The 26,123-nt window shown below is 45.7% G+C and overlaps 1 protein-coding gene across 9 annotated transcripts in view; it reads right to left on the bottom strand.

The window, feature by feature from the left end:
* The window catches only part of SYNRG (synergin gamma), an 89,715-nt gene that overhangs the window by 30,020 nt on the left and 33,572 nt on the right, over positions 1 to 26,123 (bottom strand). For 5 of the 9 annotated variants that reach the window (XM_077312488.1, XM_077312487.1, XM_077312486.1 and 2 more), the window contains 3 exons: positions 17,306 to 17,424; positions 14,829 to 14,894; positions 5,621 to 6,538 (listed from right to left, as the gene is read on the bottom strand). In XM_077312488.1, coding sequence (XP_077168603.1) covers positions 5,621 to 6,538; positions 14,829 to 14,894; positions 17,306 to 17,424 — 1,103 coding nt within the window. The remainder of the gene's footprint in view (positions 1 to 5,620; positions 6,539 to 14,828; positions 14,895 to 17,305; positions 17,425 to 26,123) is intronic. The other 4 variants (XM_077312490.1, XM_077312489.1, XM_077312485.1 and 1 more) reach the window with 1 other exon arrangement.

The raw sequence follows: 26,123 nt of genomic DNA on the forward strand, positions 1-26,123 counted from the left end.
GCTCTTTATCCTGAGCACAGACTGAAGCCTCAGACTACTTCGGACTCACTGTAGCCCTGACACAGTTAGAATCACAGAGTTGGAAGGTACCTCCAGGGTCCAACCCCCTGCACACTGCAGGAACTCACAACTACCTGCCTGCCCACAGTGACCTCAATTTCGTACCCCAGTGATTCCCCCACCAAAAATCTCCAGAATCCAGCCTGGCCTGAAGGAAATTCACCTCCCAGCACACAGTGGCGATCAGCAATTCCCTGGGCATGCAAGGAAGAGACAAGAGACAAACACTGGCACATCCCTTCCTGCCCACTTACTCACGGTCTGCCTAAGTTCATAACATCAGCATTTCTGTCAGGTGGCTATCTAGGCTCTGCTTAAAAACTTCCAAAGAAGGAGAATCCACCACCTCCTGAGGAAGCCTGTTCCACTGAGGAACCATTCTGTCAGGAACTTCTTCCAGATGTTTAGCCAAAAATTCTTTTAAGTTAATTTCAACCCACTGGTTCTGGTCCAACCCTCTGGAGCAGGGGTAGTCAAACTGCGGCCCTCCAGATGTCCATGGACTACAATTCCCAGGAGCCCCTGCCAGCATTTGCTGGCAGGGGCTTCTGGGAATTGTGGTCCATGGACATCTGGAGGGCCGCAGTTTGACTACCCCTGCTCTGGAGCAACAAAAAACAACTCTGCTCCATCTTCTATGACAGCCCTTCAAATGTCTGAAGATAGTTACCATACCACCTCTTAGTTGTCTTCTCCCCAGACTCAACCTTTCCTCCTCATATGACTTGGTCTCCAAAGAAGAGAGAGACTTTGCAAGTGAAAGGGGATACTACTGCTTTAAACTTTTCCATGATCACTAGACATATTTCTGGACTCAAAAAGAAAAATCACACATGCTCAGACCTTCAAAATATGCCAAGATAAATATTTATTAAGAACACAACAGGACTTACAGATCACAAAAGAAGATGATATACAGGAGCTCAAAGGAAGTCATCAGAATCAAAGCATGCAGGTCAGTCTTTGCAGAAGAGAGAGATCAAAGCAGATTTTAAAAGGCACATTCACACAGGAAATGTCAAGCTGAAATAAGATTATCGGGGTGGGGGGTAAGAAATAACAGGCAGAAGGGGGAAAAATCCCACCCTGATTTTTTTATTCCGGTTTACAAAGAATTTTCCAGTAACTCCAATGGAAAGGAAAGTTCTACATATTTGCAAGTTCAGCAGACCAGGTAACATTTTGACAGTTCTCATAAAGGAAGTGTACTCCTGCTGCAACACTTGAGCCAACAACCAAGATAAATCAGAGGGAAAAAGAAAGGGGGAGGGGACACACCCAAATGAATTAACTGAGAAGGAAAGGGTTAACACCTGGCAGATCAGCAGCAGCATGATTGAACACTGTGGCAGCAAGTGCTTGAAGGATTAAAGGTTGACACCAAACCAGACCATCAAAGCCACAGGATTAGTACTGGCGAAGGGTGTGCAAAGTTTAAAGAGACAGTATCCCCCCAAAAGGGCTTGGAAAAGACGTCTCTCCCCGTTCCCTATCTTGCCCTGAAGTGTTAAGGCAACTTGGATTAAGCAGTGGCCAATTTTAACATCCTTCCCTCCCTCTGGCCAAATATTCATACTTTCTTACCCCTTTAACTCACCTTCTCCCAGGTATTCCCACTGGAAAAGGAATACAAGCTTTCTTTTTAGTTGCTATGCCATTAACTGGAAGATTCAGATAAAGAAAGTCAGTCCTATACGCTCAGATTCTTAGCTTCAGAACATCACTTACGGAGCCCCACCAAAGACAACATAAAATAAATCCAAAGGCAGATCAGCCATTTCTCCTGAAACAAGGAACTGAAAAAGGGATACTGTCCCGTTCCAACATTTCAGTTTACAAGTGAAGGGGAGAAGCGCAATAACTTCTTAACGCAGATAGAACTCAAGAAGTTCAGTCACTCTTGAGCACTGATTCAGAGCCAGAAATGTTTCAAACAATTATACCCATATAAAGACCATGGCATAAAAAGTCAATTTCAGAAAAGGAGGGGGGAGGAGGAGAATCTTCTGGGCCACAAAAGATTTAAAACATCCTGTCCCTTAACTAAATTTGGGAGGGAGGGTCAGCAGGGGAATTACATATTCTCTCTACTCTTAACACAACTTCTCCTTATTTGCTACTTCCCTATGACTAAAACCCTGGTTCATCATCATGGCTGCACAAAACCCTGGCAAGATGGGCAACATTTCTAGACCCAGCTCAGGAGAGAATTCTGGTGCCCATCAGTATGACTGAACCCAAGTTAACCATGGTAAACTGAATCTTAGGGCTCACTGTCAACCAATGTTGATAATTAGTGCTGCCAACCAAGATTGGTTTCAAACCATGGCCAAAGTTAACCATGGTGTAGTGCAATGCCCCCTAATGCCCCATCAGAGTTACTGTTCAACCAGCCAGAAGAGATATTAGATCATTACTCAAGAGCCTTGGGTAGAGGCACAAATATAAAGAGGAACATTACAGGAATGGGGTCAGTTACGGAGCCAAATAGCTTTAGATTGCTGTAACTTCCCCATCATGCTGTTAAGAAACAGCAGGAAGGAAGTCCAAAGACTCTGGTGAAACGAACATACCTTTGGGCTGGGAAGGTAGCCAGTGAGATGCAGACGGGACAGGTGAACAAGCACCCAAATTCAGCAGTTCAGACTTGCCAGTGGGGAGATGAGCACAGCTTCCTCTAAGAAGGCTGACTGCCCTTCATCCAGGATTAGGGCTATGTTCCCCCAGTCCCTGTAAAGGCCTGGTGGGCGGGCGTTCTCAGGTTCTTGGCTGTTGACCAGCAATAAAATCTTGGAGGGGTGAACCCTGATAAGGCAATGATTTTTGGTGCAGTTGTTAAGCATGAACTATGGTTGAAAACAGTGAGAGTTCATGTGTAGTAGAGTAAGAGGCCAAGAGAAGAAAGGAAGCTACTCTGCAGCTACTCCCTTAAACACACTGATCCCATAACTGTGGTTTGTTTATTAAATATGGCATAATGCCAGTCAACCATAAATGTGGTTAAAAGACAGGAGGCATTAATAGCTGAACACTTTACTTCAGACTTGGCACATTAGTAGGTACGTGAAGGTCTTGATTCACATTTTTTGGGGAAAAAACAATAATAATTACACTTCATAGATCAAAATATTTAACATTAAACACACAATCTATTTAAGCAGCCTTCGGTGCCCAGAGTTCATCTCTTGATGCATCAAATGGCAACAAGCAACCTTTGAATTGCAATGGACAGATGCCGAACTCATCTCTTGGAAACAAGTGGCACAAAGATCAAGCTACCACCAAGATAAGAGTAGAAAAATAGTAGGAAAAAAGTGCTTTGAAAACAAAAAGATCCCAAAAGTCAGACGTTAAAAACTTTTGAGAACACACATTTCAGTTATCACAAAACTGACCCCCCACCAGATCTTGGAAACCATTTTAGCATAGAAAAAAAAAGGTAATTCTTCACCAAGAAGAATTATTCCTGATATTTTGCACCCTGTTAAGAGTAATTCTCCTCATCTAAAGCCATCAATGGAACTTCCCCCCTCTTCCCACTTCAAAATACATTGGAAAATTACAATGGCATAATTTGCTTTCTCCTCCCAAGATACGGTGGAAGGATCAGCTAATGTAGAAATAAACAATGTTGTGCAGCACCAGCTCTCTGCCACAAACACAAAAGCTGCACAATACTTCTAAAAAAAAGAATATTGTCGTTTCGCCATTTTTTTAAAGGCCACAAAACATTTGATTCAATGCTTTTTCCTCTCTATGTACAGATTTGGTGGAGAAAAAACAGAAACAAAAACAGGACACTTGTAAAGTTTAAGAACTTGCAACCAGATAGGAGGTGACTGGCTTAGATGCTCTGACGCATTCATTCCATATAGGAAAGAATCCCAAATTAAAAGTAAATAGGATTTCCTTGTGTTCATTTCAAGACAGAAAAAAAGTTGCTAAGCACCTACTAACTTTTAATGTACTTCCAGCCCAGATGTCAACTCAGAAGAGCGCAACCCAGCTGTGCTCCGTTCTGTGACAGACTCTCTGCTAGGAGCACCTGCGTGGGGAAGGTTTGGTGCCAGAACCACGTGGGCAATGCTTATAGAATGAACTCCATGGGTGGGAAGCAAGAGCTAAACCATTGTCTGTCCACACGTGGCTCCTATTCAGGGATCCAACCACGAGAAAGAGCCACTGGCAGCCACTAGCAGCTCCTATGAATATTCTACAGGGATAATTTGGATGCTACATTTCCAGACCAACAAGTCCATCATTTGTGCACTGAGACTGGCATGGTCTGTTACGTGAGAAAGATTGCGTGATCGTATGTTTTGATGTTAATGAACACCATTGGGAACTAGGGTTGGGCGCTTTCGCACCCAAAGTGGCCGGTCTCTCCCGGTGCTGACGCCCACATCCCCCTCCCCCCCACGGCGCGGCACTTGCTGCGCCGGGAGAGACCGGTTGCTCCAGGTGCCAAAGTGCCCAACTCCACTGGGAACCTTTCAAGAGGGCTGCAGACCGTACAGCTTGGTGCAACCACTCTGTACTTCACACTAACCCCAGTTTGGGTCCGTTCCTCCAGAGCTGAGCTTCCATTTGTATCTCTTCAGAAGACACACTCAGGAGTCACCCACATCTGACAATCTGTGCAATTATCATGCGGAAGTCACGACACTCAAAATTATTGCAATGCAAAGATGGCACACGAGGCAGAATTTCAGAAAGGGACACAGGACGGTAACACTGCAACTCTGCTTCCAGTTAACACTCACTATGGGTGTCAACTGCACATAACCCCCTCCGCGGTTAAGCAGTTACCTCAATGTTGACATTAACTGCAGATAAGTTAGCTCACATTTCGGTGTAGCTGAGATTTAGTACCATTTCCTTGTGCATTTCTTATCCTACTTAAGTCAAACTCCTAACAACTGCTGTTGTTGTTTTTTATGTATCTCTCGACCGCAGGTTAAGGCAGGAGGATAGATTCCACTCGCAAGGAGAGAATGTGCAAACCCAATTCCACAGCCTAAACGCACGGTGAGCATTACATCTGCACTGGCACTTGGACCTCCAGAGACCTTTATCTGCCATTGCAGTTTCACAGATATTCCAAAAGGGATACGTTTTCCAAGAACAGACCACAGCCTTTTGGGGAAAGAAGAACAACCCTCCGACAACAGAAGCTGGCCAAAGCTAATTTTCAAGATAGTTAGGCTAAAACCTCGAAGGAAAACGCAGCCTCTACTTAGTACTAGTTTATTCCCCACACTCTAAGGGGCACCTCATAAGCACTAGCAGAATACCTCCCCTACAAAGAGGGGCTGCTAAAAGGCCATCAGTAATGCAAAGTACTATAGGGTCAGGTGTCCAAACAATCTCATCCAAAAACTACATAAGACAATGAAAAAGTCAGGTGTAACACTGCTTGGTTCAGGGGTTAGCGGCTAGCCAAGAATACAGGTTCAGAAGCCTTCTCCTGCTGGAGGAATACTGGAATTCAGCTCAAGGAATAACACTTTAGGATGCATCTATTGCGTTTGTTACCAGAGCAATCTAACTAATTCCTCACCTGCTGCCGGCGGATGCTGGCCGCTAACGGTTGGTAAATCCAGAGAGCTATCAGACATGACATGCTTAAGGTCTCCTCCCACGTCCGCCAGTTTCATGTCAAACTGGACAGAGAGTGCATCTTCCGAGTCTTCCTTGCCCACGCTGCTGCCCCCGATGGATGGGAGGTCCAGAGACTTGACGGAGGCAGAGTCTTCTTTGGAGTGCCTGAAAGCTGCCAGTTTGTCAACCAGGGATTTGTCAGAACTGGAGGAAAATTTATTGGAATGGAAGTCAGCAAAGTCATCTTCACTCTTTGCAGATGAAGGGGTGTGGTCTTTTGTTTCTTCAAAGCCTAACCCAGAGCTATCCAGAGAGAGCTGTTTGAAGATGTCGTATTTTGTGGGAGCAGCTGAGGAGGGAGGGCTCTGCCCACTCTTTGCAGTCAGAGGAACAGGGCTGGCATCTGGCTTGAAAGTGTTGGATTTTTCATCCAGCTTCTGCTCTGTGCTGCTGGCGCTGTTGTTGAAAGCCATGAAATCTGCAAATTCATCCTGAGTGTGGGCCGAGGGGCCGCTTGAGAGTCCCCCCAAAAGGTTGAAGTCAGCAAAGTCATGGGCTGTGATGGAGCTATTGCTGGGCAATGGCGCAGTGGTGGACGTTGGGGGAGGTGGCACAGGGAGAGATGAACTGTAAGAGGCGGGAAACTGAAGAGATCTGTTCTCTCCAGCAGAGGCTGAGGAAAACAGGCTCAAGTCAGCCAGATTCAGAGAAGGTTTTGCTGGTCGTTGCTGCTTTGATTGTGCAAGTAGAGAGGAGAAAGGGGCAGGAAACAACTTATCTTTCATAGGTGGGTCTAGTGGTGAGACGCTGTCGGCAGTTTTGAAATCCGTGAAGCCGTCATCTGCCCCGGCGGATTTGAACTCTGCAAAGCTGTCTCCTGAACGGAGGAGAGAGAAAAGAGGAGAGGGGTCAGGAAGATGTTTTGTATTTTAAAGGAAGATACTCACAATTATGCTGATTCACTGAAATACCAAAAATGGTTCTCAAGTCAATGCATTCATTTGGTTTGCTGTCCATCCTACCTCTTGCCCAATTTTTGCCAAGATTTTTTTTTTAAGTAAGAAGACATTCAGCAAATTTCAGACAAAGTCAAGCACTATTGTAAATTCCATCGTATTCAATAGGTGAGACATGAGCATGTACTTAAATTTCCATTAAAACAGAGTAAACCAGAATGCTCAGTTTTACAGAGGCATCAGCCAGGACAAATGAGGTTTAACTTCCATATGCAAGCAAAAGCAAATTCAGCTACAGAAGACATTTCCTCTACATATGACATTTCCACTCTGAGGAATCCCAGGATAAACATTAGCCCCGGGGAACCACACGCTGTATTTTAAGGCCATTATTTCACAATTCGTCTAATGCTTCAGAACTATGGCATAAAAGTATCAGAGTACAGACAACAAGCCCCCCCTTTAAAAACACTCCCATGTCTACATCTGAATCTGGCAATAAAGGTAAAGGTAAAGGTATCCCCTGTGCAAGCACCGAGTCATGCCTGACCCTTGGGGTGACGCCCTCCAGCGTTTTCATGGCAGACTCAATACGGGGTGGTTTGCCAGTGCCTTCCCCAGTCATGACCGTTTACCCCCCAGCAAGCAAGCTGGGTACTCATTTTACCGACCTCGGAAGGATGGAAGGCTAAGTTAACCTTGAGCCGGCTGCTGGGATTGACCTCCCAGCCTCATGGGCAGAGCTTTCAGACGGCTGCCTTACCACTCTGCGCCACAAGAGGCTCTTCAATCTGGCAATAGACCTATTCAAAGAGATGGCACTAGAAACGCTAACTGTAATTGATGTTGCTGTTATTTATAGATGGTTTTAAATGGTTTTCATATGTATTATTTTAATTATTGTTTTATTGATGCTATACACCACCCAGAGCCAGCCTATCAGGAGGGTGATATATAAAGAGAAGGAAGGAAGGAAGGAAGGAAGGAAGGAAGGAAGGAAGGAAGGAAGGAAGGAAGGAAGGAAGGAAGGAAGGAAGGAAGGAAGGAAGGAAGGAAGGAAGGAAATACTGGACCAAGACATAGTCCATCAATTTCAGGTGGTTAAATTCTACAGGCAGAGTATCATTTGGTGTTTCTCTATAGTATATCTGTAGAACTCGAGAATGCATGCACTATTCCTCATCCTGAGAATCTGTGGGTTTTTATTTCTCTCTCTCTTTCTTTTTAAAAAAGCAAGCTTCTATTTTAGGGAAGCAAAAAGCAGGGTGATGTCCAGTGAAAACTAAAAACAAAGAAAGTGGAGCTTCAGTGCCTGGAACATTGCTGCTTCTGGTACCTAAAATTATGCAGAATAGGTCAGATGCAAAATTTAGGTTACCACAGAGATACATTGTTGATTTACTTGTTTTAAACGCAGCAGTGTAGATAGAATACAGACCATCTCTAAAACTAATGGTACTTTTGGGAACACAATCCAGCATAGAATTCAGGAGACTTGCACAGTGCTGGCCTGCCTTCCTCTGCCCCCCCTCCACCCCCCAGAAAAGGTGGTGGAGGTTCTCTTGCCTGCCTGCCAAGCACTTCCTCCTCCACAGTACCGTCTCTCCCTACATGGCAATGGGGCCAGCGTTGCAGCCTCCGTGTAGGCAAGGACGATGCTCCTTGTTGGGGGCAGGGGGAACACTGAGGGAAATATTTTCAGGTTTTTCAGCAAGCCTGGAAGGTTCGAGTCTGCAGAACTACCTGTTATGGGTCAATCTGTGCCCTTCCCACAGATGAGTCTAAATCAGGGGTAGTCAAACTGCGGCCCTCCAGATGTCCATGGACTACAATTCCCAGGAGCCCCTGCCAGTTCGCTGGCAGGGGCTCCTGGGAATTGTAGTCCATGGACATCTGGAGGGCCGCAGTTTGACTACCCCTGGTCTAAATGAACTTATTCTTCATGTCCAACGTATTACAAGGGAGATTTTCCAAGATTCCTTTCGAAAACAGACAACGCCCTTGCAATTACTCCTGACACTATTCAACATATTTTACTAGATTGTCCCTTGTTTATTGTCCAGCAATGTTATACCTCTTATACCCAAATGGAGAAATCATGCAAAAGAGCTGATCTGCCAATTTTTATTGAGTAATAAGGATGTTGATGTCACCTGTTATGGCTGAACATCTGTCTTCAGTTTTTAAATTCAAACTGACTGATGTATTTTGGCTATCCTGCTCCTAACCTGCTTTATGCCAATAAAGGTATTGTGCGTGTGAAGTGTAAGTCCAGTGGCATCTTTAAGATGAACAAAGTTTTATTCTGGGTATAAGCTTTCATGTTCATGTAAATTCTTCTTCTTATATCGATGTCTGCTGCAAATTCTCAGGAACACAGGAAAACTGCTTAATCATCTTCTGAGCACAGAATTTAGATTCCCAAGAATCAACGTGGTAATTAAAAGAAATCAAGTTGCTAGTCCTTATGGCTCCCAGGGTACGCATTAGGCATTTGAGTAACGTCTTCTGCTGAGGGTGACTGAGTAACAGTTGCAGTCGAAAAGAGCAGGCAATATTGTTGTGCATAAATCTGTGTAGTCTTTGGGATCAGAAAAAAATACTGTTCAGTGTGACGGTAGCCATATGCTCAGCAAAGCTGCTGCCTGAAGCATTAAATGCCAATGCCCCAATAAAGGGGAAGTGACGGGTCCTATTAACACCCCCGTTCTAGCCTGTCTTTTTCCGAAGCACGCAGAGCATGCCTGAACCCTTCCTCCCAAACAGTTTATGCTCAGAATAGCCCTGTGAAGTGGGGGGAGGGAGGGGCAGGCTGGCATGGGGACACTCAAGTCAGATCAGACACAGACGCCCACAGTATGGCCACATTTGCTCTCATAGCCCAGGAGCTGAGGACTTACATGAAGCAAGCAAGTTGACTGTGGAGGGGGAGGTCAGCTGCTACCCCTGTTCTAACTGTACATACAATTTATTTTTACACAAAACCCTTGATAGTACATGTTTAATGATATCCATCTTCAATAGCATTGTAATGATCCTTGGTTAAACCGTTCTGTTTGCCTTCAATACTAAACCAGAACAATTATGAATTGAGAAACGATGCTTTTAAAACTGAGAATTCTTTTGCTGGCAGGAGAAGTGAGCTTGGTCAAGGTCCAGTGGGTTAAGGGTGCAACACAGGGATCGGGGAGCCCTGCACTTGAATGCTCACTCTGCTGTGACGCTGACCATGGTTGCAAGCCTAAGAATGCTTTCCTGGAAGTAAGCCCCACTGAATATAATGGGACAGATGTCTGAGTAGATCGGCCTAGGACTGGTCCTTGATTGACCTTGGGCCTTTCAGCCTCTCAGGATGATTCTGGGGATTAAAGGGAAGAGTCACATCCATTAGCAGTGAGCTCCTTGGAGGGTGGTTATATCAAAAAATTAGGCAGATGGATAATAGGGAGACTTGGATTATGGCTTGGCAGAGGTGGGCTATACAGTAACAATCTTGGATCCCCCAGAGTGGGGCTTAACTGCTTGTCTCTTCCCAGTGCAGTCCTGCGTGCCCCATGACATGATACTCATGAAGGATGGGGGAGTCCCCTGAAGAATCAGATACAACTGTGTCCCCTTCTTTCCATGTGGGGAAACCCTCCACCAGCTCCAATCCAATTATTCCGGAGAGAAAATGTCAGATAGGCACTCCACAAGAGTGTTGCTGTGCTGTCCTTGGTTCAAGGAGACCTGGGTGGGTGGGAATTCCCACTTTTGGCCAAGGTCATCCAGCCCACTTTCTAGCTGTCGTTCCTTCTTGGCCCAACACCCAGTCAGCATAGCTTTTATGAGGATGAGGGGTGCAGGTGGCCCTGAGTTTCTCTGAGGAGTGGTTGGTGGGGTAAAAATGTAAATCCGCGGGGGAGGGACACAGCAAAGACAGCAGCTGGTCTGGTAGGTGGCCGCTGACCCTGAGCAGATCCACCAGCCAGCCCTACAAAGGCCCTCGATTCTATGACCTGAACCCTTTGCCTCTCCTATTACTTTTGGCACTACAGACTGTGGGCACCAGCCCCTAAATATCGGTAAGAAGAGGACTACTGCTTGGAAATCCAGCCTGCCCCAGAAGTATCACATTGGCAGGGACATTATGACTGAATGCTCAGCATATGTCAATGCTTCTCTTTCCAGCTACCCGCCTAAGATAAAGAGGTGGCCGACGGAATGTCTTTAGTCACTGTTGCCATTTCAAAAATTCAATATGGATTTGTCTCCAGTCAGGAGCCATTCCCTGCACAGGCAACTGCCTCATCCGAATGCTGCATGAGGACACCTGCGCTTTCTCCATTTTTCATTGACAAATTTACTTATTTCCTGTTACCATTTTTCAAACGATACTATGGCCTAGCACTTACAAAACAGTAAGCCTGACAGGAACTGTTTTCTCTCATCTTTCCCGTCATTCAGGGCTAAGTGGGCGGAGAGTGGATGGGACCAGTCTGGATGAGGGGCCAATCGGAAGGCGCAAAGCACCTTCCTATTGGCCCCTCACCAGGACAGACAGCAGTTATAGCCAATCGGGTGAGGGCACAATCTAGGCCCTCACCAGGACAGGCCAGAAAGCAATGGGGAAGTGGCAGGACACCGTGAGTAAAGAAAAAGGCCTTCCCCTCGATGAGGCCTCGGGTGTGCTTCTAGGCCCGAGGGGAAGGCCACGCCGCCGCCGGGGGGAGGGGGGGGATGCAGGCCTTCCCACCGGGCCCAGAAACGCCACACCCGGGGGCAATGCTGCCTCTATGTGTCTGCTGGGCGGCCAAGGCGGGGGGGGGGGGGCTTTCAAAGCCTGTTCTCACAAACGGGCTTTGAATTTAGTAATGTATAAACCACATTTTTATCCATTAGAATTGTACAGGTGAAAATACTTGTCAACATTGAGATTAACCCATTCTCCTGCTTGAGGTACTCAGAGAGGAGCTGCTGCTAAAAATGTGCACCTTCATTACTTAAAATGTGCGCAGATTCAAAACACATGTGCGGGCTGCTGTAAAGCAAATCAGACCGCCAGCCAATCTAGCTCATCATGGCCTCTTTGGACGGGCAGCAGCTGTTCAGAATCAAAGGCAGGGAAGGCTTTCCTATCATCTACCACCTGAGACTGTTCCCTTTCCCCCTCACTTCTCAGAGAATATAGGAAGCTGCTTTAGAGCCAGGCGGGGTCCAACCAGCCTTCCAGGGTCCAAAGCAGACAGAAGGCCCTCCCAGGCCCTGCTACTTACCTGCCTTTAACTGGAGGCTGAACCCTCTGCATGAAAAGTGCCTGTTCCAGCATGAAGCTACCGCCCCACGTACAGCAGTGACTCCCTCTGTCTCTACAAGCACACTTCCGTCACATGGCCACCACCAAAATCAAGTCAGTTTCACAAACTCTATGACAAGCCAACCAAAACAGCCATTCCCGGTTTCAACAGGATTTCAGCTGTGAACCAAACTACTGATGGCAGATGGAACTGAAGTCCAACTTTGGTGGACTGGAAGATACCTTGAAGCAGTCTGTGAAACTGACATTCACCAAAACCAAGGCACAGCACAGCAAACTGGACTTACTGGCAGATTGTGAGCTTTTCCATTAGAAAGGCAAGCTGGTGAGAGGGTTAAAACAACAAGACGGGCAATTCAAAGACCAAGTTCTCTTTCTGGTAGTCAATGGAAATCGAGGGAGCTTTTATTTTCTGCTCTTTGGGCCAATTAAGCGCGGCTTGCGAAGCTAACTGTCTCAGATTGATTTTTGCTGCTGTTTTTCTTTGTGACAAGGCAGCGGGGCACCCTGGCCAGGAGAGCAACTGTGATTTCCGTTATAAACTCACTGAGCAGCCTTCTGTGAGCCCTGGCCTCCCCTCCCTCACAATGTAGGGATTGCTTACTTTCCCTTTCAGGCCTGTTGTAAGAACCATGAGATAACAAAATAATCTGTTAGAGCACTGAAAGGACTAAATATTATTCTCGTTTACCTATGCCCCTGTCAGCCTGAAGGTTCTTAATCATTTTGCCCGGGGACCCAGGGGCAGAGGGAGATCCTCTCGTCCACAAGTTGCTCAGCTGCTTCTTCCAGAAATGCAGCCGGTGGTTCTCTCTCTCCCCTTTAGACAGTGGCATAATTCAGACACAATGACAAAATTGCAGGCTGGGGGAGGGAGGAGAGAATCCTCAGACTCACAGACACCCCACCCCCCACCCCAGACAGTCAATTAGAGGTTTTCTATGGGGTAAGGCACCTTTGCTTTTCATGGCTGTCTGGGCAAATTTCAAGCCCCAAAAGGGCCACCAATGGCTGTTAGGAAAATGGACAATTTAGTCAAAAGACTAAAAGGCACCAGATCAGGACCTCTGTCCCATGGACTTACTTAAAGCAAATCCTATTTGGTGGGCCAGAATCCTTGCTCCTGTTTTATTCACAAATAAATAATACGGACATAATGCTTTAAAACAACAACATCAACAAGCCCTGGACCTGTTTGTGTTATGATTGTTTATTGTTATACTGTGTTGTGTTTGGTTGCAATTGTTGGTTATTGGTGTACATGTTCTACAGACTGTTTTATGTATGGTTCTCTGTTATAATGTAAACCGCCCTGAGCCTCCGGGGAGGGCGGTATAAAAGTATGATAAATAAATAAATAAATAAATAAAAAAAAATCTTGGAAATGACACATTCGGCCTCCAGGGCTTCTCCAGGGCTACAGAATCACAAACCACATTATCTTAGGTCAGAGGGGTGAAATGAACAGCTCTCATCAGCAGGCTATGGGAAGAGGGTGCCTGAGAGCCAGAGGCTCCCCATCCCACTCCTGCTCATTCAAGGAGCAGCGTCTCCACTAAACAATCCTACAGAGAGGAAGGGGAGGGACTATGGTTAGAAAACATGTCTTCAGACTTCCCTAGGAAACAGATTTTCTTGATCTACAAGAGTGCCAAATCTCAAGTGTCTGACAGTGTAGGTGGACACAAGTCAGGATCTAAGGAAGCACAAATTCAAATTTCAGAATCTTTAAAAGATTTCTGCATCTGAGCAGAAATGAGTAATAATAATTACACAGACTGAAGTAAAACAGATAATTGAGATAAGATAAAATAAGTAATAACCAGTTACACATTCCTCCATATACTCAATAAGTTATAATTTGTATCAACAATAAATGCCCTATGGCCTAGAATTATTTCTTGCATTTCCGATTTCCCTTTTGTAGCACAGTAGCCCAAAATTCAGGTACTGGTTCTGTTATATTACAGCTCTTCGACCGTGACCCCAATTTTGTTATCAGGACAGAGGTGTAAGAGGTGTAAGGCTTACACCTTCTCTTGTGCCATTTTCTCTACCAGGAAGAGTGGCAGGGAACCACTACAGTAGAAAATAAAACAACCTACATGTGAAACAGGGACATCTTGAGGCCAAAGATACAACTAGTTACCTCCAAACATTAAATAAATCCTAGAATCCTAGAATCATAGAGTGGGAAGGGACCATCCAGGCCCTCTAGTCCCACCCCCTGCTCAGTGCAGGAGCAGCCTCAAGCACCCAGGATGAGTCTCTGTCCAGCCGCTGCTTGAAGACTGCCAGTGAGGGGGAGCTCCCCACCTCCTTAGGCAGCCCATTCCACAGTTGAACTAGACTCACAGAATCTAGTTGATATCATTCTCCATGTAGTTTAAGCCCATTACTGCTGCCCGTCCTCTGCTGCCAACAGGAATTGCTCCTTGCCTCCCTCTAAGTGGAAACCTTTCAGATACTTAAAGACAACCATCATGTCCCCTCTCAGCCTCCTCTTCTCCAGGCTGAACATTCCCCAGTCCCTCAGCCTTTCCTCACAGGCTTGGTCCCCAGACCCCAGGTCATCCTCATTGCTCTCCTCTGAATTTAAGACTTCCTGTAGCAATTGACCACCTATACCCCCCCCTTCTACTTACTCCTAGACCAACCCTCTCCAGAACATCCAGAGATCCCCATACCTTTATTTAGTTAACATATCTGCATGCTGCCTTTCTCTCAAAGGGTGCAAGGACTATGCACTATTCTGAAGCTTTGAAAAGGGCTGTACTATTTATGTTTAAAAAATTCTACTCAGAATATATTTCTGTTCCATCACCCATGTCACAGTTTATAGAGACAACTAAAACAGTTTGACAGACATAACTAAATGGGGAAGAAATCAAGGATGCACAGTTTGGGATGCTTACCTAAGGGTTTACTCTCAGAGGGCTGCTCCAGCTCTCGAAAAGCACTGTATTTGTCTCCGTAATCTACTGTGCAAGTAATTAAAGACAGAAATTTAGTTACAATAAGGTTAAATTAGACTGCAATCAGGAAAAAAGATATGGGTTCAACAGACAAGAAGTACCTATTATCTTGCAGTCTCGACATTTTTGCAAAGGTTGTCAGTCAAAATTCAAAGGCTTTGCCAAACTAGGAATTCTAAGGCTTAGGTATTCTCATTGTCAGGGAGACATCCCCCCCCCCCCCCAATTTTCCTCCTACTGACAGAATCATACCATTTGATAAAGTGAGACAATTTTCTCAAGAAGCAGACTCCGATCACCATTAACGGAAAGATATGCTGTCTTGATCCAAAACCAGCCAGAATGTTTTCTTTGGCACAAGCCTAGCTGAATCAGAACGGGGCAAGAGGGTGCCACATTTATTTAATTTATTTTCATTATTTATTATTTGATTTATTACCCGCCACTCTGAGACTGGCTGACTCATGGTGAGTTACAAGTAAGACCCCCACATGAAAAGCATAAAACCCCAATCCCTTAAAAGATTGTCATCATCAGCAGCAAAATCCCTCTGCCCATAACTCAGCAGACCTCCCCCTAATCTGGGCCTGGGGGGGGGATAAGTGGGGAGTCAGCTCACTATGAGGAGGGGCCCAAGATCTCAATTGCTGTCAATTTCAACCTAATACCTGGTAGAAGAGCTCCGTCTTGCAGGCCCTGCAGAACTGGGAAAGTTCCTGCAGGGCCCGCAGCTCTTCCAGGAGCTCATTCCACCAGGTTGGGGTCAGGTCCAAGAAGGCCCTGGCTAAGGCCAAGGCCAAGTGGACCTCCCTTGGGTCGGGAATCACCAACAGATTTGTACAACAGGTTTGTACCCATGTGTGTGTGTGTGTGTGGGGGGGGGGAGAATAAGGCAACAGGCAGACCCTCAGATGGGGCTTGTACAGAAGAACTTCCCTTGAATTGAGTTAATCCATGTTCATTAGCAGAAAGGGAGACACTGAGGGTTTTCATGTGTATTATTTTAATTATTGATTTATTGACGCTATACACCACCCAGGGCCGCCTACCAGGCTTCAGAGGCAGTAAAGGACTGACCAGTAGTTGCTGCAAATGAGAAGTGACAGCCTTGCGTTCATTGCATCTTGGCGGATTGCCAGAAAGCATCTGGTGGGTCAGCAGTGGAGGAAGCAAGATGCTGGACATGGCTGGCCTTTGATCTCAATCAGGAGAACTCTTCTGAGGCCTCAGGCACAAAAGCATTCTGGGAGAGCACTGGCCCTACACAGTCCCGGTTTCCCAAGTGTTATTTCTCTGCATCTGGAATATTTTTGCAACTGTATTTTTGTACTCCTGGCCTTTGTGGTACATCTGACTCCCCACCATCAGTTGAACTGTGACTTCCCTGGGGCAAGGACCTGACTTTTCTTGCTTAGGTTGCTCAGTCAAATGCCCCATGAAAGGCTATACCACCCCCCTACAACTACTGGTATCATTACTAACCTGCTATCATGCAGGAACTAAGCTACAAATCAGGAAGTCTGAGGTTCAAATCTCACCTCGGCCACAAACTTAGTAGGCAGTCTTCAACATCACTGTCTTTCAGCCTGAGCCCTCTCCCATAGGGGCAACAATACTTACCTATCTTACACAGCTATTGTAAGCAGGACAAGAGATCGGCCTGCACCCTGTGCATCTATTCAGGTAGTGGAGGCCCTCAGAGTGCAAGATTCTCTAACTGTATGGCATCAGGAGATGCTCTTTGTGTCAGGGGAAAGCGTCTCTGCTAGTAGAACAGATTCTCAGGATCCAACATAGTATATGAGAAGCGCTTTTAAGCAGTTGAAAGCACTGCACACAGCAGCAGCAGCAGAAAGCCAATCATTCCATAATGCCTGCCAATGTCTTTTCTATGCCAAATGTTTTTAGGAAGTGGATGGGTCTTTCACCCAGCAAGGCATCTAATTGGTCACTGGAGATTTGACAGGCAGTGCCCATTTTTCTAAAATGTTGCTTTTGCAGCAGCTGCTACCACAGCACAACATCCTTACTGTGTGACTGAAATTCACCAGAATTCCCAAGATGCCCACAGACCCAAAAAGGCTGGGGACCTCTGCTTTAGAATTGGGGATCTGAAAGACCCAGAATTAAGATCACAGGAGAGGCCCTCAGGACTGTCCCATCAACCAAAGAAGCTCATCTGGGTACAACAGAGAGGGCCTTTTGGGTGGCAGCCCCAGGGCTACTTTAGTTTATTATTTGCTGACAATCCTAATTGTCAATTTAAACTGTGACATTTTATGTATTTTTCATAGCTGTTGTTTTTCTTTACAGTGTAAACTGCCTTGAGTCCCACAAAGTAGGAAGGTGGTTCATTAATATTTTAAATAAATAGAAAAATGACAAAAGTAACAATAACAACAGACAATTGCTCTTACGTCCAAGTGAAGCTGGGCCCTCTGCAGGCTTGTCAGATGCAATCCCTTTAAAAACAGCATACCTATCAACAGCAGTAGGCACTTTTGTGCCAGGAAGCGGTATCAGCATCGGAGGAGCACTAAGCAAAATGGGAAGAAAGCAGTTTCAGCGCAAAGTTCTTGATTTGTGGAACCAGCAAACAGGGGCATCAGTCGACTGGAGTCAAATTCTCAAGTAAGATGGCAAAACAGAATAAAACTAGACTGGATGGAGCTTGATGCGAGGCCATTTCAGAAAACTGAGATCACTCTGTAGACTAGGCTTGAGGTGTACAGGTGAGCATATATAATGGGCATTATTTCCTAAGGCTTATTGTTGGTTCTGACTGAAAGGCCTGAGTCTCCTTCAGGGCCAAAGCCACTTGTTGTCACCTCTAACAAGAGCCTGGGGTTCCTGGTGGACCATGCCTGTACCTTCCGCTTGACTTGACAGGAAAAGTTGTTTGTTACAGGAAGATGGACGTGCAGTAATGGGTTTAAACTACAAGTACAACGATATAGGCTAGATATCAGGAAAAAAATTTTCACAGTCAGAGTAGTTCAGCAGTGGAATAGGCTGCCTAAGGAGGTGGTGAGCTCCCCCTCACTGGCAGTCTCAAGCAAAGGTTGGATACACACTTTTCTTGGATGCTTTAGGATGCTTAGGGCTGATCCTGCATTGAGCAGGGGGTTGGACTAGATGGCCTGCATGGCCCCTTCCAACTCTATGGTTCTATGATTCTATGTCACCCTGGCCTCTTGGTGGAGGATGGATGCCTGAGTGATGGGAAGACAATGGCAGGGATCTCATGGCGCTTCTATAATTGGTACTAGATGCTTGGAAGGGAGTTGAGGGAGGAATGGACCATCAATTAGCTGGGCTGTGTCGACTGTGTGGTACTTGCTCACTGTCAGTTAGTTGAGCAATGTTGACTTGTGTCTGCCTACTGGCTACAATAGCCTTCCGGCTAAGATGGCGGCGGACTGATACCTTCTTTGAAAAGCTCTCAGATAAGCCAGTCTTATTTTATTATTCTCTTATAGTTTTTATCAGTGGGGTCTTATTTATCTACTCATTTTACTTTCCTTTCTTACTCTACTCCACTAATTGCCGTTTATCTTATCTGAGCTGTCTGTCTATGCCAATGAAAGCTAAAAAACGCCTACACTCCCTTTCTGCTGAGCCAGTGAAAACAGCTGGAAAACAGTTAAGAATGGAATGCTTTTTAAACAACAACAGTTCAGAAACTATTTTAAATACTCTCCCCATATCTAACAGGTTTGCTGTGCTAGAAAAAGGACAGGTGCAAACACAAGAGGAAATTAACCCTCAGCCGACTGTGGAACATACATGCAGATAAGGTATGTTGCTAAACATACCTTATCTGCAAAGGAACTCCTACCTCAAGAAACCAATTCTGGCTGCGAGAACAACATCAACACTTTTGAGCTTCTAGCCAAACAAACTTCTCTAGTAATGAAGACAGTCCTAAACATCTATACTAAACTTGACCAAATCAACATAACACTTGACTTGGCTAAAACAACTTTGAAGTCCCTTTCTGAGAAGCTCCTCTCCTCTCCCCCTTATGGTACTGAAACAGGTCTGCAAGCAAATACTGCCAAGACACCCTCTACTAACTCTAAAACAGTGAAGGTCATCCCACACATGTCGCCCTGCCTGTTAACTGATCCTCCTCGCACAATTAGCCGCTGCTTCCAACCAAAGAAGCTGGCCATGCTAATAGGCAATATAAGGTTCAACCACAACAAATGGAACTCTAGAAGATCAATCAATCTCTCTTTTCCCCAGATTTTGGACTGCAAGCTTAATGATATTGATATTACAGACCTTCATTGGCTGCCAAGTGCCCCCTTTTACAGAAGAGTAATAGTTACCTTCGGATCAGAAAGGCTTCCTTCTCAACTTATGAACAAAGAAGTCAAGAGAAGTTCCTGATGATCTTTTATGAAGATTATAGAAATATATATGTTCAGTTAAGGGTGTAATACTTCAGTTATTCACATATTTACACTTATGTACACATGTGTATGCAGGTGTGGAAGGTCTATTTGCAGGACCAGGGAAGTTGGGCCGAAACTTGATGGTATGCCAGATGTAAGATAGAACTCTTGGGGACTTCTGGGGTCTAGGTCAATGGTTAGGAGTAAGGGGAAGTTGACCATATATGGACAAGTGCTTTATATAACTTTGGGGACTTTCCTTGCCATATGGAGAAGGTACCTGAGATCAGGGTCGCAGGATGTGTGTGTTTTATGATTGGTTTATTGATGTGAAATCAACTGGGCAGGTGCTGGTTCAGAAAATGTGACTGGGTGTTGGACCAATACGGGGGAGGTTTAAAAGATGGGAACCACTGGGAGAGTTCTCAGAATTTCTGGCGTTTTTTCCTACTTTCTTCTGGCCTTGAGACCCATGCTGGATCCTAAGGGATAGACAGATATGATCATGAAATTGCTGTTCATGCGCTGCATAAATATTCAAGTAATTAGGGGGAGTTGGGGATGGAGGCTGTATTTGCATGATTGTGTATTGGTAATCTGAAATATATGGGGAATCATTTTAATCACTTTAGCTGAGTACAGCTTTGCTAATGCATACATATATGTACTCACTATGGCGTTGTGTGTTGAATTTGTACTGAAGCGCTATCAGGAGTCTTTTTTTGAACTGCTATTTTGAAGTGTTTCTAACTGCAAGTCTGTACCCCTTTCTTAATCCCTAAATACACTTTACATGTATTCACTGTACTGTGTCTTCATTGTGTTTGGAGAGAGACAAGCCCTCAGTGTACCACCTACCGATTCTACCCTCTTTTGGGGTTTAACCTGCTGAGTGTTTGGGGCATTTAATGGAAGTTAACAACATGCCACTAAAATCTTAGGCAAATCTACTGCAGAGTAACATGGGCAAGAAAACCAACTTAGCCTGCTGCCATGGCTCGAAAACAGCTCCACAGGGCCTGCAAAAGGGAGCTCCTCCACCAGGCATTGGGTTGAGGTCGACGAAAACTAAATAACACCTACTGGGCCCGAAACCCAACTCCCTTGAACCCATGTGACTGATTGTACCAACCATGGGCCTGTTAGACTGTACGTACGTACGTGAGCGAGTGAGTGAGTGAGTAAGTAAATGGCTAATATGAGAAATCCTTAGTTCATCCCTCATCTCAGCCATAGTCACTGGGACCGTTTCTGCACTGAAGATTCACCCAGCCATCATTTTGCAATGATTCCTGTTTTAAAGTTTGGGATCCCTCCCTGGACTGTTTCTGGGATCTGCAATAGGAGCCTTTGCCCCGTTTCCCCACTTTTTGCCCCCAAACTGAGCCCCCATCTGTTTCCTCACTGAAGCCGAGGGACAGGAGGTGGAAACTCCCAGGCAGCCTTTGTTTTTTACTTGTCCATCCTTGCCACATGACCTAACCATCTGCCAGTGCCACTGGGTTTCCCACAGCCCTCTTAGAGGTGTTCTGACTGAGAAGTAATATCAGGGATCTCTCAGCCTCACCTAGGGGTGTGCACTTGGGCTCGGTTCGGTCACCTTGGCAAACACTGAAGCCTGAGGCAGCCAGCACTGCGGCGCGGAGGGCTGCCAGCTGGTGCCCCGCCACTGCCCCTCCTCTCTGTACTGTGGCATTGGCCTCTTCAGGCTTCAGTGACCGCCCAGGCAGCCAAAGTGCACAATCCCAGCCTCCCCTCCCTCACAGGGTGTCTGTTGTGGGAGAGGAAAGGGAAGGCAAATCTAAGCCACTTTGAGACTCCTTCAGGTAGAGAAAAGCGCCATATAAGAACCTTCTTTTTCAATAACTATTGAAGAAGTTCTTCTTCTTCAATAATATCATGGCTTTCTTAGCCTCACCTCCCTCACAGGGTGTCTGTCATGGAGAGAGCGAAGGGAAGAAGAAGAAGAAGAGTTGGTTCTTATATGCCGCTTTTCTCTACCCGAAGGAGGCTCAACGCGGCTTACAGTCGCCTTCCCTTTCCTCTCCCAGCAACAGACACCCTGTGAGGTGGGTGAGGCTGAGAGAGCCCTGATATCGCTGCTCAGTCAGAACAGTTTTATCAGTGCTGTGGCAAGCCCAAGGTCACCCAGCTGGTTGCATGTGGGGGAGCGCAGAATCGAACCTGGCTCGCCAAATTAGAAGTCCGCACTCCTAACCACTACACCAAACTGACTCTGGAAGGGGATTGTCAGCTGCTTGGAGACTCCATCGAGTAGAGAAAAGCGGCATCTAAGAACCAATGCTTCTTCTTCTTCAGGAATATCAGGGCTCTCTCAGCCTTACCCATCTCACAGGGTGTCTGTTGTGAGGAGAGGAAGGGAAGATGAATGCAAGCCACTTTGAGACTCCTTCGGGTAGAGAAAAGCGGCATAGAAGAACCAACTCTTCTTCGTCTTCAGTAATATCAGGGTTCTCTCAGCCTCACCTCCCTCACAGGGTGTCTGTTGTGGGGAGAGGAAAGGGAAGGCGAATGGAAGCCGCTTTGAGACTCCATCAGGTAGAGAAAAACGGCATAGAAGAACCAACTCTTCTTCATTGTCTTCTTCTACATTTCCACATTGGCCAGCCCTGATTTAGACCCTGTTAACCCCTGGTTCAAAAAGTGAAAACTGGATTTCAGAGGGTTCCCTCGCTGCAGGACAAGTGAGGGAGCAAATCAGGTCTGTGCCCATAAAGCTGAATTTCAGAGTGGAAATGGATGAAAAACTCAACACTATGCAAATGCAAATATGAGCCAAAATCCTAGTGCAGAAACAGTCTAGGGTGATTTAGGTAAACCACACTCTCAGATCCTGGGCACAACACTAGGCTTCTTTACAAGGCGTTGGGATTATTTACGTGGACTGCTTTCTGAATACTGAAATAATGATGTACCGTATATACTCGCATATAAGCTAACCTGCATATAAGCAGAGGCCCTTAATTTTACCACAAAATCTGGGCAAACTTATTGACTCACATATAAGCCGAGGGTGGGAAATGCAGCAGGCTACTGGTAAACTGACAGGGTGGCCTAAGTGCTTAATCCGGGCTCCATCCTCACAGGCTCTCCCATCCAGCCTCCCTCCCAACAAATACAGAAAAGCCAAGAGGATGAATAGCTGCTGGTTTTTGTACCCCGCTTTTCACTAATCAAAGGAGTCTCAAAGCGGCTTACAATTGCCTTCCCTTCCTCTCTTGATGCCAGACACCTTGAGAGAGCACTGACAGAACTGCTCTGTGAGAACAGCTCTGGCAGGAGAACCAAACAGTGCCTCCAAGGCCAGCAAACCAGAGCAGGACAATAGTACCCAAAGTTGGCAACCTACTACAACAAGTACAACAGCTACTAAACTGGGGGCTACAGTGCCCCCCAGAACAAAACACTGAAATAAAGAATGGTAAAACTGAAAACAGAAAGAAAGAACTGTAAAAATCAACTTTTAAAAGAAACACAACCCCAAGAAGAAAAGGCAAACAATGCTGCCACTCAGATAAAAGAAGAAACACTGAAAAAAACAGTAAATCCCAAAGCACCCCCAAAACCCAACCCACCCCACCCACAAAAGAATAGTTTTACCCGCGTATAAGCCGAGGAGGGCTTTTTAGTGCTAAAAACTGTGCTGGAAAACTTGGCTTATATGCGAGTACATACGGTAATTATTACTCTTATGTGAAATCCTAACATTAACATCACAATGCTTTCTGTTCTTTTTAGCACAAGGACACTGGGCAGAAATATTCCATCTATGTGTTGTTTTTGTCATTTATGGATACTGTCCATAAACTGTCCATTTTTATGCAATGTATAGAACTCCTCTGCAATTCTCTCCCTCCCCCCCTTTTACCACTTAAGTAAAAAGTTTAAAACCCTTCAAATTGTTGTGCGTTTTAACATTCTTACATTCAAAAAGCCCTCCTTTCTACTTCTCTTCCATGTGGAGGTTTTGACTCCAAACTGCCGTGTGGTTTCTTGGGGAAAGGGGAGCATCCATGCGGCATCACCCCCCTATTTCTGCCTTGGATCCTGAAACACTCAGGAGAAGGGTGGGGATATAATAAATATTTTGAATAAACTAAAAATAATCTACTACCCTACTTTCTCCAAATCTGGTCTCCTTCCACATGGGGGATTTTTTTCTGGGTTGAATGCAGCAGATCCCTACTTGTTTTGTGCATGTATATGAGAGAGAGAGAGAGAACTTCCACACATGATGAGCTCTTGTCTACCAGAAGAAGGCTCAAAGTAGCTTACATTTGCTTTCCCTTCCCTCTCCCCACAACAGACACCCTTTGAGGGAGGGGAGGCTGGGAGAGCCCTGATATTACTGAAGAAGAAGAAGAGTTGGTTCTTATATGCCGCTTTTATCTCCCCAATGGAGGCTCAAAGCGGCTTCCAATCGCCCTCCCTTTCCTCTCCCCACAACAGACACCCTGAGAGGGGGGGGGGGAGGCTGAGAGACCCCTGAGATTACTGAAGAAGAAGAAGAGTTGGTGCTTATATGCTCCTTTTCTCTACCCAAAGGAGCCTCAAAGCGGCTTACAGTCGCCTTCCCTTTCCTCTCCCCACCACAGACACCCTTTGAGGTGGGTGAGGCTGAGAGAGCCCTGAGATTCCTGCTTGGTCAGAACAGCTTTATCAGTGCTGTGACAAGCCCAGGGTCACCCAGCTGGTTGCATGTGGAGGAGTGGGGAATCAAACCTGGCTCGCCAAATTAGAAGTCCGTGCTCCTAACCACTCCACCAAGCAGGGGGCCTTTTTCTTTAACTCAACTGTTAGGGGGTATGGGAACTGCTGGGCTAGAGGGAGCTTGGGGAGGATTCAGATTCAGTTGGTGCTTCTGCAATGAGGAAGAAAGGGGTGAGGGAGAGATACACAAATCTGGCGGGGGGGGCAGGGCTTCAAGTATTCAGCATATTGATGAGAACCATATGGATATGGGCCTCAGGCTTTCGATCCTTTCAAGTATAGTGTGAAGGAGGAATCAGCCTCTTTTCTCCCTAAGAAATGCCCAGTAAGTTTCTGGGGAAGTGCAGATGTGCAGCGAGGGCCACCTGAGAAGAGGCGTTCCCTGGGAGAAGAGAGAATGCTGCTTCCAAGATGGTGTATATCATCTGTGATTTAGTAAGTAAAAAAAACACTAACTTTTTATAATGGTCTGCAACACCATTAATACAGGTATCTTTTTCAGTTTAAAATGGTTGACAGATTGAGCTAATGGATTAACTGGTTTAGCACTGCAGCACCCACGCAAATATATTTTGTTCTACAGAGGCAAATTCTAGAGCGACTTAAGATGGTGCTTGAAATTCTCAACAGAGAAAAAGCCCTCTGGACCAGTTATTTCCCCCCTCTCCCTTAATCTTACCGAATCACAGCAGCTCTTCATAACACCCCAGACATTAGAACCAGGAATCTGGGACCCCACAGCTCCAGCCACCCAGAGTGTAGTCCAAGTATGGCTGCCATTAGGAATCTCCGGGCTCTTTTTTGCTTTGATTATTTTGTACCAGGAGCACAAATCTTCCAGCTACTTTTTAAATCTCCTTATCAGTTCCCTACAAGCCATATCAACGAAGTATTTTGCAGACACAGGCTACAGGGAGTCCATGAATCCTGCAGACTGTGAGTGACTGTGCAAACATAGAGATGGCATTTATGGTAATATTATTCAATTTTACACTGGATATCTAAGAGGCTGCTTCAGGAGCAAATCTAATAGTTAACTGCAAAACTGAATATGCTTTTATTTACTAAGGGAAGCATGTAAATCATTATAATACCTTCCTATTACTCTGTAAATGAGGGAGGTGGAAAGAAAAGGCCCAGAACACAATCCCTGGACAGTCGTCTCAAAGGAAAGCAGCCCTCCCTTCTGGCGCATACAGCCATTAGTCAGCTCAACTGAGATTATTTTCTGTGCAAAAAATGAAAAGACTGGAGTCATTCAGCAACAGGAAAGCCTGGAGTAACACAAAAAGCCTATAGACTGATGCCTGTTGTCCTGACAGTAAATTCTAAAAAATCTGGTAAGATGGACAGAAGGTAAAAAATGGCTCCTGAATATAAAATGCTATGACTAGGAAAAGAACAAAATACAGAATCGTTTGTGTGTGTGTGCAGCTGAAACTCAGAGGATGCAGACCAGGGTTGATTCCCCAATATCTGCAGTTTAAGGTTCTCAAGGAAGCATCTGGGGGAAGCTTTTCTTCTGCTTAAGACTCTGGGGAGCTGTTGCCAGCTTCCATAGAATCAGATGGTAGATTTTTATCCCTTCCTTCTTTCCAAAAGCTCAGGGTAGTTTGTACATGGTCTTCAGCTCCCTAATTTATCCTCCCACCACCAGTGTGAAGTTGGCTGAGCTGAGAGAATGACTGTCACGAGGTCACCCAATGAATTTTGTGGCCGAGAACAAGTTGCAGCAAGACACTCTAATGGCCTAGCCACTAGCACTGCCGCCGCTCTGTACAATGGGCAGGACAGGCTGGCTATAATGATGCTAAGTCTCTGAAACCAACAAAATGTTAGAAAACTCCAGCACAGAAGTGTGAAGTGATTTAGCCTGGTTTGACTAGAAGACTGTGCATGTTTGGCTCATAGCAAGCACCAAACGCACAGGCTCGTCACAGTACAGCAGTGCCTCTGGAACTGCCAGGCTCAATTTAAAGCATTGGCTATCATGACCCTTCATTCCTGCAGGACTGCCTCTTTTCTACGATGACAGCAAGGCCTTCTGAAGGGGCCAACCTGCACATGGGCAGTATCGACAACTGGCCATACATGTGCCTTCTCT

The sequence above is a fragment of the Paroedura picta genome, chromosome 15 (assembly GCF_049243985.1).
Source record: "Paroedura picta isolate Pp20150507F chromosome 15, Ppicta_v3.0, whole genome shotgun sequence".
Lineage (NCBI taxonomy): Eukaryota > Metazoa > Chordata > Lepidosauria > Squamata > Gekkonidae > Paroedura > Paroedura picta.